The sequence below is a fragment of the Vicia villosa genome, unplaced genomic scaffold (genome assembly GCF_029867415.1).
Source record: "Vicia villosa cultivar HV-30 ecotype Madison, WI unplaced genomic scaffold, Vvil1.0 ctg.000327F_1_1, whole genome shotgun sequence".
NCBI lineage: Eukaryota > Viridiplantae > Streptophyta > Magnoliopsida > Fabales > Fabaceae > Vicia > Vicia villosa.
This window is the reverse complement of record NW_026705147.1, coordinates 298,923-313,856: the sequence shown is the minus strand read 5'-3', so window position 1 is coordinate 313,856 and position 14,934 is coordinate 298,923. Positions and strand designations below refer to the sequence as shown.

Sequence of the window (14,934 nt, the reverse complement as noted above, 5' to 3'; positions counted from 1 at the left end):
GAATCCAAACTTTAGATTTTTCTTCTTGTTGATTAGGGTTGAAAATTATGGTGTTAGAATCAAAACTTTAGATTTTTCTTCTTGTTGATTATTGCTGAAAATTATGGTGTTAGAATCCATATTGTATTGATTTTGTACATTTACATATCTTGTGTAAATTTGATATTAATTCAATACATTGCTTGATTGTTTTTGCGTAGCTGCTTGATTTGACCTATTATCATATTATGTATCGATTAAGGAGCCCTGTGTATACACCATTTGATAAGCATAATCAATTTTATACGCACAATGCTTCCGCCAATAAACCGTTTTGATTTTTAAACTCTAATAAAATTTTCAAAATTATTTTTCAAATCAATCAATTTTATCTGGAAGGTCTATTCACCCCTCACTAAACCGTTTCATTCTCTTATTCTCACACATAAAAAATAATGTGATTGATCATATGTTCCAAGGGTAATATGACCATTTACACCTCAAGAAAATGATAAGCATGCATGCCAAAACAAACAAGATCATATGTGCTCAATGCAAGTTACTACTCGTGTTTATTTGGAGAACATATCACATATACCTCAATGACAAAGACATGTTGTGTTTGTCTTCACATAAAAATGTTATCAAAGGTCACATCATAACATGTTATTGAAGGTTTTTCACACTTATAACTACTGTATTATTACTTAGCAAATGAAATATTTTGAATATTTGCAAGTTTTTAAAATCATTGTCATATTAGCAAAGAATACACACAAAATATACAAATTCTCTTACATTCTTTATTTTTTCTTAGAAACATCATTCACTTGTAACTAAGATAGGTTTACTACTCTATGTGAGTTATTGAAAACAAATCAATTTGTAATTTTCTAAAATCCTCTACTATGTTGCAATCAAGTCTTTAAAGGTTTAAGGAAAGAAAAGTCTTAGAGGTGGTAAGGCATAAATCCCTCTAGTGTGAGGCGAGCAAGCCCTTTTATGGTTAAAATAAGGATGTTCTCTAACATGAGGCAAGAAAATTTAAGATTAGATTGTTTGTAATTGGTGTGATTATAGTCAAAATCATTTAAACTTTTGCCAATTGTGATTTTGTCTAAGATAACAGAGGATTACAATTAGCGAAGAGGGTTTTGTAGCAAGAAATTATATATAAGTATTTTGTTAAATCATGATACTTAGGAGGTAGTTATAAAGTCAAGCAGAATTACCACACAAAAGTATGTAAAGAATTTGAAGGGGAGATCAACTATAAACCATACACGGTGTGTATCCCGACCTTTTCGTTACTATAATTACATTTTTCTTAAAAACATAGTATTGTCTCGTTAAATTATAACAATCTTTATCAAAATGATCTCTTTTATAATTTAGGATTAATCTTTATTCTCCTTTTGTCATATAGATGTTTTTTGAAAAATATCGGTAAAAAAAATTGATAAACTTTCCTAACATTTAAATATTCTCTTGTTTTAAACCCTTATCAGACCCAATCATCATAAAAAATAATGTGACCTTTTTTTATTAATGTGGATAGCCAAATTAATGCCTTTTTATTTAATTTTTATTATTTTTAAAGTCAAGTTGGCATTTTATTTTATATTACGTTTTTATTTAAATTAGAAAACATGGAAAGTACTCAAAAATATGGTAGAGGTGAGAGTTGAACCTAAATCCTGCTCCAACATGCGAAGCTTAATGTATTCATAAAAATGTCTTCAATATATGTTTAATATATAGGACTTCCAATAAATGTTTGTCTTACTGTATTAATAATTATTATTTGTTAATTAGATTGATATTAATTAACATTAAATAATTAAAAAATATTTTTTATTAATATTGCCAACTATATAGGACCTTAAAATATATTTGAAATTTATAAATCCAACCAAAGCATAGCCACCATTTTATTTCAAGAGGTCCTTCTAAATAACCTTAAAATGAAGTATTTTTAAAAACATTAATATGAATATTTTGAATTTTTAAAGTAGATTATTTATAAAGTAAAAGATAGTCAATATATTATATAATTTGGCTCAAAATATTTATGATAAATAAGGTGATATAGGAATAAGATCACTAGCTTATTTTTACAAATGAGAAATATCTAACTAATCAACTATATAAATATTCTTATTTGCATAATCAAATATAATTAGTTAGTTTATATAAATGAATGAGTTAACTATATATTATGTAATAAATATTTATTTAGAAATATTATTAAATAGATAATTTTAAGTTTTTATATAATAGATTATAATTATTTAATATTTTTTTACGAAATAATTGAAAATATATTTTTATTAATACAATAAGACAAACATGCTATAAATAAATTAAAGGCATTTTTATTAATACATATAACATCAATTAAAGGCATTATAGTATTTGATATCCTCCTAGTGATTAGCAGCATATTGATTAATGAGTGAAAGAGCATTACTAGTAACTTGAGCAACATTAACCATTCTAGATCTAATAGAGGCTTTGATTTTTCCATCAAGTGTTTTTCCACCAAATCCATCACCACAAGTGCTTTCATCAGTCAAAGCTGAGCTAACCCATGTCTCAACATTGCTTATATGCCAATTAAAATCCTGGCCCTTGATCTTGCAAAGTTGAAGTTCTTTCAATGAACGGCTAAGCCTATCAACACTATCACTTATTTCTTGAGCACAATCATGAAGAGCAGCATATTCTATTGGTTTAAGATTTTTGAAGCTTTTGCACATTGTGACAAAGCCTTTTGTGGATTGAGTTCTGTTGAGAGTAAGGGATAAAGCTGTTTGGACTAATTGGTGAGGGTCTTGTTGGATTGTTGATGCATAGATAGAGAGAGATTCAACACAAAGTGTTGGGTATTGTGTTGTGCTACATGAGGATTTGATGAAACTTGTTGGTGTTGATGTTGTAATGGAGAGTAGAGTTAGGAGAAGGAAAAGAAGAGTAAACTTTGTAGCCATGTGTGAGGGTTGAGATTTTGAGGTTTGGTTGTGATTTGTGAGAATAAGAATCTAGGGAGTATTATATAGAGATATGGATAGAGCTTGGGTATACTATTTATATAAAATAAGAGAGATAATTTAAAAGTAAAGTGTGTAAAATAAATTAAAAGGGTAAGTTATATAAATGGAGAATTTGATTTTGACAAGCCAACAATATCAATTTAACTTTTTCTTATATGTTTTTTAATATATATATATATATATATATATATATATATATATATATATATATATATATATATATATATATATATATATATATATATATATATATATATATATATATATATATATATATATATTATGACGGAGCCACGAATTTTAAGCAACCTCGACAAAAATTTTAACCGCAAGATGCATGTGACATAATATATAAATAATCATAAAGTGTTATATATAAGAGAGATATAATTAGTTGGGCTGAGTCATTAGTTATTAATTTGTTTTAGTTTTCACACTCTCTTTTTATTAATTTTGTCTAAAAATCGACTATTAGATTAAGAAAACAAAGAAAATCGGCTATTAGATTAAAGAATACAAAGAATATATATATATATATATATATATATATATATATATATATATATATATATATATATATATATATATATTAAATTTTAATCTTTAAGTTTTTGAAAATTTTAATTATATTAAAATACATTTTGTAATATATATACACTGTTTATTCTCTCTATTTGTCTCATTTATTATTTTTTATTTATTAATTATTACCTACTTAATTATTTCACTATTTAGAATTGTTGAATAATTCTATTAAATGATGTTAATTTTATCATTAAAATTAATGTAATTAATTATTTTTTTAAGAATCAAATAAAACACCCTCATTTTATTCCAAAAATATTAATGAAAAAACTAAAATAAATATTACTATATTTTTCCTTTTACATTTGGCCTACAAAGTTTGGTCAAAGAAATCCTTACAAGTCCACAGTTGCAAAGTCATTTTCTCATGCAAAGTTAAGGATTAAAAAATGACTTATCTCTGCACTTAAAAACAAAGTTGTCGACATCTCTTATCATATGATTGATAAACCACCAATAATACCATAGATTATTGTACTTAATTAGGTTTCCTCCTTTTGAACCGATGATTAATGAATTTGGATTATTACATAAAATAAATAAATAAAAAATGTGTTGCTTTGTGTGGATCCACCTAAGAAAAATCTAGTGAAAATAAAAATTATTGAGTTGTGTGTGAGAAAAAGAAATGTGAATGAGATTATTGCTAGCTAGCAGCATGCAACTCGCAAATCATGCAGCAACATGCGGTAATGTTCTGTGATATTTTGTCTCAATTGGCACATGTCAACTTTCTTCTTTAGCTTTAATTATTAGGTTTTCCTTTTTAAATTATATTTCATCTCTTTCTAGTTATAAATCTGCTTGCTAAATTTTTAATTCTTTCTTAATAATTTTCCCTTTAACATTGTAATTGAGAAATATAAATTTGTTTTCTCAATTACTTTTCTTTATAATTTGGTAAGAATTTTTCTAATTCAGACCAAAAAAATTGAATTGAGATCTAATGATAAATTTAGTCAAGAGTTCTTATGTTCTCCAACCCTGATTTGACGATAGAAGAAGGGTAAAAAAAATATATGTAAATATTTTGACACTTAAGTCAGTAGTAATCACGAATGAAATATTTTAGAATTAGTAAAAATGTGTATTTGAATATGTAGTCTTCATTAGACTACTTTAAAATGGAGTTTTAGGATTTTGGAATTCTAGAATCTTCTAAAACTAAGAGGATTGATGTCGGATTAATTAAAATTTTGATATGGAGGTTCTGTGTCTTCTGACTTCTCTTGTCAAATAATTTTTCAAGGCATTTATTTAGATTTTGTGGTACTAGATTTTTTTTTTGAATAATTACTTTAGAGAATTAGCGTCATCCTGATGACGTCAATAATCCTTAATTTTTAATGTTATAACTTAAATTTATCCGTTGAATTTGCTCTTATGTGTTGCTAGAAAGGCTCTTTTAATATGTTAGATCAAAATATATTAGGCTATGATCCATATTGGAACACTTAATATCATTGATAATTTTAAGAATCTTATAATAAGAGATTGCATGAGTATCTTTTATATGTGTTCTGCTATGGAATTAAATGAAAATCGAAGAGGATGAATTCATTATTTGTAATGATGGTCCAATACTTTCGATGTAGTGGAGAAGGGGCTGACCTGCAAGGTTAGCGCTCCAACCTTCAAGTCAATAAAAAAAGTAAGAAATGAAGGTTAAATGAGAAAAGATTTGAATACCTGAAGAGTGACACGTTCTCTTCTTTATATAACGGAGATGGTTGATAACAGAACGCATGAGGAATGATAATAGCCGTTGGCAGTGGAGGAGCTAGAAATTTTAGTCAGCCTGGGCAAAAACTTTACACCACTAATTATTCATCTGTTTTAATTTTCACACCCTGTTTTTCCTAATCTTGCCCCTAATTTTGCCCTTGGTTTTGTCTAAAAATCGATTATTAAATTAGGGGAAGTACAAAGAAAATAGGGGTTGAGCCCGGGCGCGTGCCCGGGCTCGCTGGGCCTTGGAACCGCCCCTGGCCGTTGGATTAATTCTGAGAGGTCGGCATGATATCCTCATAAGGGGTACTCTGTGACACAAAGAAAAAGAGCTTACATATCTCTCACATGGTTCCTTCTTGCTTTGTTACGGGGCCTTTGTTTTTTGGACTCTGCAGTCGGCCTGAAATAGTATTCAAACACGTCTTGTGACAAATAGGAAAAACCTCATTAATAAGAAATAAAGGAATCAAAAGTCAATATATAAGGATAGTACGATACTCTATCGATGTGTTGGTTTAAGCCATCAATAGGATAATAAAGAGAAAATCTTGAGCATGTGCTGCTTACGAATAACTTAAAAATTGATTTTATGTCTTGTGGTCATATCAAACTTTATGTCATGTCCTAAACACTTTTACTAAAAATGACACTCGTTAAAACACGTCGTGCTTTAGGGAGAACAATGTCATTGTTAGTAAAACCACTAAGGTCAAAATATGAAATGATGCTTCTAAGATCATTCAAAGCTCTGTTAAAATTAGAGTATATACCATGTATTCCACTCTCTATTATTATATGATCTTGTAACACTCAAGATTGAGCCCTAGAGATTACAAAAGTGTATGAGGAAGTCACTACTGTTGAATACAAATTCAGTCTCCGAACTCTAATATATAAAGAAACCATCCTCCTTTAAAAGTCCTTGAATAAAGAACCTTCACTAACCACGATGTCTTCAACCTTTTTTTCACAACTCTTTATCGTTTTCTCTATATTATCAAACCAGATATTTGTTAAATATTATAATTAATATTTAACTCAAATAACCATATATATATATATATATATATATATATATATATATATATATATATATATATATATATATATATATATATATATATATATATATATATATATATATATAACATTTTTAACTTAAATTATAAACAAAAATTATTGGCTAAAGTTTATAATTTAAAAATTGAAAATGAAACCAAAAGTATCTCAAGCATAGATATATAATTTAACTTGTTTTAATTGAATAAGATGCTCTTGCTAATTTCAACCGACTTGAAATTATTCTAATTTAGTGAAATTAAAATAAAGGGTTATTCCTTTATTAAAAGATGGAGCTATGTGACCGACATTAGTTACACTTCTTCCTTTATTCCTTTATTTCAAAATCACTTTCACACTTGAGATCTTTGGTGTCTGCAGCCATGTGACAAAAGCAATTCTATTTTTGTGATCACTACAATCTATTTTTTTTAAATTTGTAATTAAATTTATTAATGTTTATTTATAACAAAATCATATTTAAGATGAATTATTATTCATACAAAATTTATACGGTTAATTAACTGCATCCATGTAGTTATTAATGATTTTTAACTTTTATTATAATGATCTATAAATTCATGTTTATATTAATAAAGCATGACTATTATTAAACTGTTATTTTAATCTTCAAATAACATTATTATTGCATTCAAACCAAACTCTGAAGACATCAATCTAATACTTTATTACTTATTGACAAAATAATTTCCTTCACTGGTGTGATATGTTAAGACTTATATTACCAAGAGAATCATCATAGCTATTTTCTTCTTTGTAGACATGAGAAGTAACAAAAGATATATTAGCAGTGATATTTAGACTGCCAATTCATCTGGTTCAAATTTGCTAAGTCACTTTGAAGGGAGGTTTAAAAGCTTGAACCACGACTATAGAATCTGATTCTAATTATAACCATAAATTATGTCAACCCTTCTTATTCGCGAACTCAATTGCTGACATAGCATCTAAGAATTCGACAAAGAGAGAGTTCGAGACACCCAAAAAGTGATCAAAAAGCTCCAAGAAAACGACTGTCATAATTTCTGGCAATACCATCACAAGCAGAGGGACCCGAGCTACCTAAAGACGCTCTATTACAATTGATTTTAATCTAGTTACACTGAGGCGACTTCCAAATTACTTCTAGAATTTTATGAGCATTAGGGGGCTGCATTATGACTTTGAAATATTTAAGCTTCTCAAAATCATGAATATTGACAAAGGAAGAAGCCTTATAATTATTTACAGTCAAAGAACAAGCATATAATATGTAAGAGATAGAAGAAGTGGGAATGCGTTTCTCTTTGAATATGAAACTATTTCGAACAATTCAAACAACATTGAACAAATGGATAAAAGCAACAATAAAGATTAACTTACATTGATCAGACCAGACTCTATTGCAAATAATCCAGACGTCTTCCCAACAATGAATCAGAGTGTTAATCTACAGGGCTTTGATTAACCAACTCCAAAGATAAGCAGCATAGGTAGGTGAGATGCAATTTCTTTATCAAGATTGTAGAGGCTGCATTTAGAAGGGAGAAAAAAGTTTCTTCTCTTTAATTGGTCATCAGTTGGAAGATTGTTGAGTAAAAGCCTCCAAACTAAAAACAATTGTGAGGGCAGAATAATTTTCGACCAAATTCAATGCCACCAATCATTACAGACCCCCCAAATTTCTTCTCTTTAAGATGTTGGCTCTTTTGATTTGGATCAATTGCAAAGGTATTTCAATTTTTAAACAATAAATCTGAAATTCTAGCACTTTTAAATATATGTCAAGACTAATATCTCAACACCAAAACCAATGTCAAGACAGATGTTAAGACATCACCTGCTGACATAAAACTTTTACCAGAATAATAAATTATGCAGAATTGAATAGCAGAAGGTAAAAGACACAATCAATTGTTAACCCAGTTCGGTGCAACTCGCCTACTCTGGAGGCTACCAAGTCAGGAAGGAAATTCACTATGATAGTATTAGTTCGAAGCTAAATAACCCTAATTTATAACTTATCACCTAATCCCTATCTTGTGCAACTTCTACCTAGGACACCCCTAAATATGAGACCCCCTCTCACTTCTCTTAATCACACCCCTATGATTATTAACAACAATAACAATTGATAGAAGGCATACTTCCAATTACACACAATACACTTTTTGCTTAAAAGCTCATGAGTGATTGACAATGAACAATCAGTCAAACTCTATGAATCAAAAGATACATGAGTGACATGCAAAAAAAAAACACAAGACTCTAAAAAGACTCCCAAAACCCTAAGACTCTTGAAACAATATTACTCCTTATTTTCTTCGTGTTCTTCTTAGGTTTAGTTTTCTCCTTTTATAAGTTAGTACAACCATTGGGATTGGATGTTCAATCTGGCTAAAACCTTATACAAATTAAATCATATCAAATATAATCAATTCTTCAAATGCAAGGCAAAAGTTTTGACATTTAATCAAGCAAATCAAATATTCTGATATCTCTTCAACTTTGACACAAATCTTCAGAGAATCCAATCTTCAATGTGCTGCTTGACTCGTAAGTAACAAAACAAATCTTCTGGAATAATAGTAACTGATCTTCCAGAAATAGAAACATCATAGGCTGCAATGTCGTAGAACACATGTTTACGACATCTTGTCCAATGTCTTGCTGAACATATTATTTTAGCAAAATGCATCCAACAAACTAAAACCTAACAATCTCCCCATTTGACAATATTTTGGCTAAAAAAATCTTTGCACAAAACATCCAAAAAAACTAGGAGCGGTACACAATCATCATTATTTCAAATATTCATCTTCATAACAATAATGCACAAAAAATATGAACTTCATCAGTTCAAGCAATCAAAGGAAAAAAACATTTAGAGTTATACGCAACAACCTCTTACAGAGAGACCCATCCTCAAACAGAAAGAGAGAATTGACATTCTCCTTCAAATCCCAGAGACTAGATGTCATGACCTCCTGTTTGACATTACAGAACCAATAACACAGAACACATACATTATGCCCCATGTCTCATGGAACCAAAACTCCCCCTTAAGGAAACATCAAAATATTCATGAACTGTCCAAGTTCACTTACATATCAGTAGTTAGCCGCAGAAACAAATCCCTTAAGCACATCACATATCAAGCATGATAGACAATCATGTTCCCCCTAAAGAGTTGCATACATAGCAAGCAACAACAAAGACTACTCTTCTTGAGCAGTAGTATAGTTCTAACATTCATCAACATGTCAAGAGTTTTGTTTGACAACACTCTTTACTCCTAAAAACCAAACAAAACACTAACACATTACTCGAACCCTTTTTAGCCAAAAATTGACAAAAATAAAGTAAATGTACAACTAAAATTGGAAGCACATATTATCAGATGGAAACACATAATCATTGGTGGAAGGACACAATCATATTCATGTGATCTTCCACCTTTTACCTCTATCAAATATCCTCATGCACTTCCTGTTGATGTCACATGTTTTAAAAGTGTTGACACTGAACTCCCTTGTCACCACCTTAGAACATGTCTTCTTTAAATCACCCTTTTTGTCTTGCAGAGATCCTTTGTTCCATCTTTTATTAAAAACAAATTGCTTAGGCTCATCATGCACCAGAAAATAGAGGAAAAACATAGAATCTATTACAATCCTCCACACCTTTAATTACTATAACTCATTAATAGAGAAAGTTCCTAGCCCACTGCTTATGTTCTTAAGTTGATTTGCATATAAAACTCTAGTAAACGTAACAATCAGTTTTTCCTTAGAGTCCTCATGCTCCAAAATAACAACCTTGCTTTCAACATGATTCCTGATGAGTTGATTATAAATTTCAAGGTTCTTGTTCCATCCATGTTGAATGAGACATCTAATAGAATTTAGATCTTCACAATGTAATGTTATGGCATTCTGCTTGACATTATATTCCTTCACCATCTGTTTCATCCATACTAGTATTGAGCAACTTCTTCTAGTCTCACCACATTTAGCTTTAACTGTACACCAATAAGCACATATTACCTTATTGAACCAGAAAATCAGATTATTTCACTAAGATAAACATCCATCAACACTACTATCCCACTTTGCATTGCAAAACTATTTCAGCATGAATTTTGTATTGTGAGAGTATAGCACACCAAAAAACCTTTTCCAATTATATATTTTAAGATCTCTTTTTCTTGAGTAATAGGCCTCATCCTTGGATCAATTTAGAAATAATACAAGAATTTGATATTTTCTTATTTAATTCAGTGATGTCTTCTCCATTAAGGTTTCTTGTAGTGATTTCCTTGAATTGTTCTGTCTGAACTCTAATAGAGGTACCAGAGAGTTATCTGATTCAATGCTTGTGAACCCATATATTAATTCTCTCCATGCCTCATTATCCTGCACAAAATATGTGCCAACATTTTCCTCGACATCCATTTCTCTTTCAATGATTGAATCATCAATCACCACACCTATGGGTTCTATTATAATTCTAGTTCTGGAGTTAAACACTCTATAAGCTCTGCAGTTTGAAGAGTAACCCAGAAATATCCATCCATCATTTATGGAATCCAACTTATCCTCTTGATCTTTTTCAGTCAAGATATAACATTTACTTTCAAAGATATGAAAGTCTTTGAGTGTAGGTTTCATTCCTTTCTATAACTCACATAGAGTTGCTGAAGTGCCTCCTCTCAAAGTGACCCTATTATGAATATAGCATGCATTATTCATATCCTTAACCCAAAACTGTAATGGTAATTGCTTAGCATGAAGCATCACTCTAGCTAATTCTTGTATAGCCCTAGTCTCCTGCTCAACAATTCCATCTTTCTGTGAAGTGATGGAAATAGAAAATTCATGAATGATACCTTTAGAAGCACAAAAATCTAAGAATTTTGCCTTCTCAAACTCCTTGTCATGGTCACTCCTAACCTTGATGTAACTCGGTGGGAAAACTGACTTTTTTGAAATGTTGCGGAGCAAGAGTCGCCACCGACTTTTATTTTATCCAATTTAAAGAAAGGCTAAAAGAACAGAAAAACACCTTTTTGAAAGAGATTGAGTTCGGGGGGTAGGTTATACAAAGGGAAGGTTTAAAGCACCCTTTGTATCCATGGTTATCCATGGGCTCTTAATTGCTTAGCTCACTTTGTTTTAAAAAATGTTTGTAATGTGAATAAGAAAAGATTTTGAAGAAGAACTTTAGCTTGTAAATAAGCGTAGTCTTTTTGAATTTGATTTTGAAGATAAGTGAAAAAAAAGATTTTGAATTTGAACTGAGCAAGCAATTAAAAGTTCTTACCCTAAGTTTGAAAAATCGTTCTTTTAGCTTTTCAGGGCTATCCATACTATAGGAGGGTAGGAAGTCCTTTTATTGGATGTAAAGGGTTATCGAGGTTATCGTTCCCCATAAGACTGTCCCTTGCCATAAAGAGGGCAGGTAGTCTAAGGGAAGGATATAATAATCATTCTTAGGCACCAGGCGAGGATACCTTAGCAATGGGGATAAATCATCATTTACCGAGGCAACATCGAGGGACAAATTTGATGATGAATGAACTGAGGGAAACATTTGCTTTAGGTATCCTCAGAATCGAGGGACTTGCCTATTTTTTTTAGTATAATTAGAGGCAACAAGATAATAAGTCAACAAGGCAACAAGAAGGCAACAGGCAACGAGAGAGATTACCCTAAAGGTGTGTGTGTGGCACAATCAGGTGATTTCAATTCAGATATTTATCTTGTAATTAGTGATTCTAATTCAGTTCAAAGCTTGCACTCCCTAAGATTACTAACCATGGCAAAAAATAAAACAGTTAAAATCCTACGCTATTACAATAAACACCTACGGGGATGGGGGAAATTAAAAGGCGGAACAATAAACCTAATCTATTACAATAAAACCCTTATAGGGTAACCGAAAAATAAAGGCAGAAAATAAGAGAGAACAATAATTAATTTACACATCTTGAGCCTTCATCGCTCCTTGATCAATCCTGAAAGTTACGAATGAAGAAGAGAAAAGTTAGTGCATTTTAAAGATCCACAAACCCCAACTAGTTAACCTAAACCAGGGTTAAAATAAATGATAAGTAAATAAATTAATTTTTTTTAAATAACCCTTAAAGGTTAAAGAAATTGAATGTTCGATAAAATATGACAAACAAATAACTACTGGATTAATCTTGATTAATTAATTGATAAAAAAATATGTACAACAAATAATATTTTTAATGTTAAAAAAACAATTATCTTTAATATTATGAGAAAAATCGGATCTTCGATTAAATAAGTTCAAAGGTCATGAACATATTATTTACCAAATAAAAGATATTTTAAATAGTTTAAATAAAAAACATTAAAAAAGAAATAAATAAAAAAAGATTTATATAATTAAAAAAAAAAAGAAATTAGGGGAACTTAGCTCTGATCTGGTGTGGTACTCTTTGAAAGCCTTTGGTGCACCTGCGAATATTGGGCGTTGGATCAGAAGGAGACGCAATCGTAAGGCTGGGATCTGAGGGCGTATCGTGTGTGTGCTTGTGTGTATTGCATTGGATCTGTAAATCAAACAACTTATAAAAAATAATACGTTGCCCTGGCTCGAACCCAGGACTTGGGGATTACACGCATCCCTTCACTTCCATCAAGCTGCGCGTGATACGTTGTAAATAGTATGCCTCGAATAAAATAAACATGAAACAAAGGGATTAATGGGAAATTCAAAAGCTAAGTTAACGCTGGGCCCCGCGGCATGTTGACCCACGAACCAGCACCAGCCACGCACGCCTTCTCCTTCGTCTTCTTCATGGCTTTGAACCAGAGAATTTTGCTACGATTTTGTTGCGAATTAGCTATGGATTCTGCATCAAATTTTTGTGGCTATTCCTGTAAAATTAAAAACTCAAAGAAGCGGCGGTAAACACTCAACCTAAGCGCCCAGATCATATCCATATCAAGATACAAGTGTAATGATGCCTTCGTTTTGGCTTGTAACCCCTGGTATGTGGGAGAACAAAAACTCTCTTCTTAGAAACCCTAAGCATGGCATAACTCGTTCCATACGCTCAAGCTTAGAACTAATGGTCCTATCCTTTTCTAAACATCACCAGAAACACGTTAGAGGCATTAGATTTTATTAAATCACAGTGAACAATTGAAAACGAAAACTCATGCACTAAGAATAACATGAATGCGTATTACACAATATGGATGGCATGCGACCTGGTCAGTCATCCATTCTTACCTTTTGATACCTTATTAACAAGATTAGATGGTTGAGAAGCCTTAAGAAGCCCTTGGATTAAGAGCACGCCAACTTCAATGTCTCTTGATCATATCTCCCAAATGAAGCATTTTTGGACTTGGCTTTAGAGGGATAAAGTTGTAGATAATTCAATTTCCTTAAAATTGAGCTTGGGATGGGAAATTTCTGATGTTCTATGTGAACGTTATGGCTGGTCAAAGTTGGGTTGACTTTCTCCTTAAAAACCCTAATTTAGAAACTTAGGTTTTTGATGATTTTGGAGCTTTTCTTGATGAATCATGATCGCCCCTTGATCAAATGATGAATCTAACATTAAAATGTTGATGTTGACAAAAAATCAGAAATTTTGACTGTACTTTGACCACAGTTGACTTTTAGGTCAAACTAGTCGACTGTTGTCTTTCTGAGCTTTTAGCTGAGTAGTCTTGTGAATCAGAGCTTGAAACTTGGCATGAGGATTATTTGAATCATGTGAGAGGCCAAGAGGTCCACTTGAGGGGTTAGAACCTGATTTTACCTTGAGAGGAGCAAAACCCTAGTTGGAGGGTTGTTGTTTAAGAGGGAGAGTGCATGCTTCCTTCTTGTGTGTCTTTGAGTATTTGAAAGCCAGAGGGACTGAAATATGAATAAATATGATGGGAAAATTTTGGGGTATGACACTTGACAATCACAATATTTTGCTCTTTTTGAATTATTTGATATAGATATTTGAAGACTTCAAAGGTGTCTGATTTTTCTCTTAAGAAAGTTCACCCATGTAAACCTAGAAAAATCATCTATTACCACATATACATACGAATATCCACCAAGCTCTGTATTTGCATTTGTCTCAATAAATCCATACGAAGAGGTTCCAGCACTCTGGAAGTGGTTTAATGTTTAAACATTGGGTGTGACATCTCAGTTTGCTTCCTAATCTCACACTCACCACAAAATTTCCTTTCTTCAATCTCGAGTTCTAGAATTCCTCTAATATCTCCTTCAAATATGACTTCCTTCATTCTTCTAAGATGCAGGTGTCCAAGCTTCAGGTGCCATAGCTTCACTTCTTCCTCCCTGATTATCAAACATGTGGAAGAATAGGCAGTTATTTGAGGTTCCCACAGATAACTGTTGTCTTTAGACCTTATACCCTTCATCAAAATATCATCTTTTTCATATTTGATTAAGCATTCTGACTTTGAGAATTTTACTAACAATCCTTGGTCACACAATTAACTAATGCTAATAAGATTAACAG

General features: G+C 31.0%; 1 protein-coding gene across 1 annotated transcript; it reads right to left on the bottom strand.

Annotated features, from left to right (window-relative positions):
• Nucleotides 1–2,314: 2,314 nt before the first annotated feature.
• LOC131626863 (21 kDa protein-like) lies at nucleotides 2,315–3,020 on the bottom strand. The gene has a single exon (XM_058897701.1). It carries the CDS (start codon nucleotides 2,967–2,969, stop codon nucleotides 2,406–2,408), a length of 564 nt encoding a protein of 187 aa, XP_058753684.1. The 5' UTR covers nucleotides 2,970–3,020; the 3' UTR covers nucleotides 2,315–2,405.
• Between the last annotated feature and the right edge of the window lie 11,914 nt (nucleotides 3,021–14,934).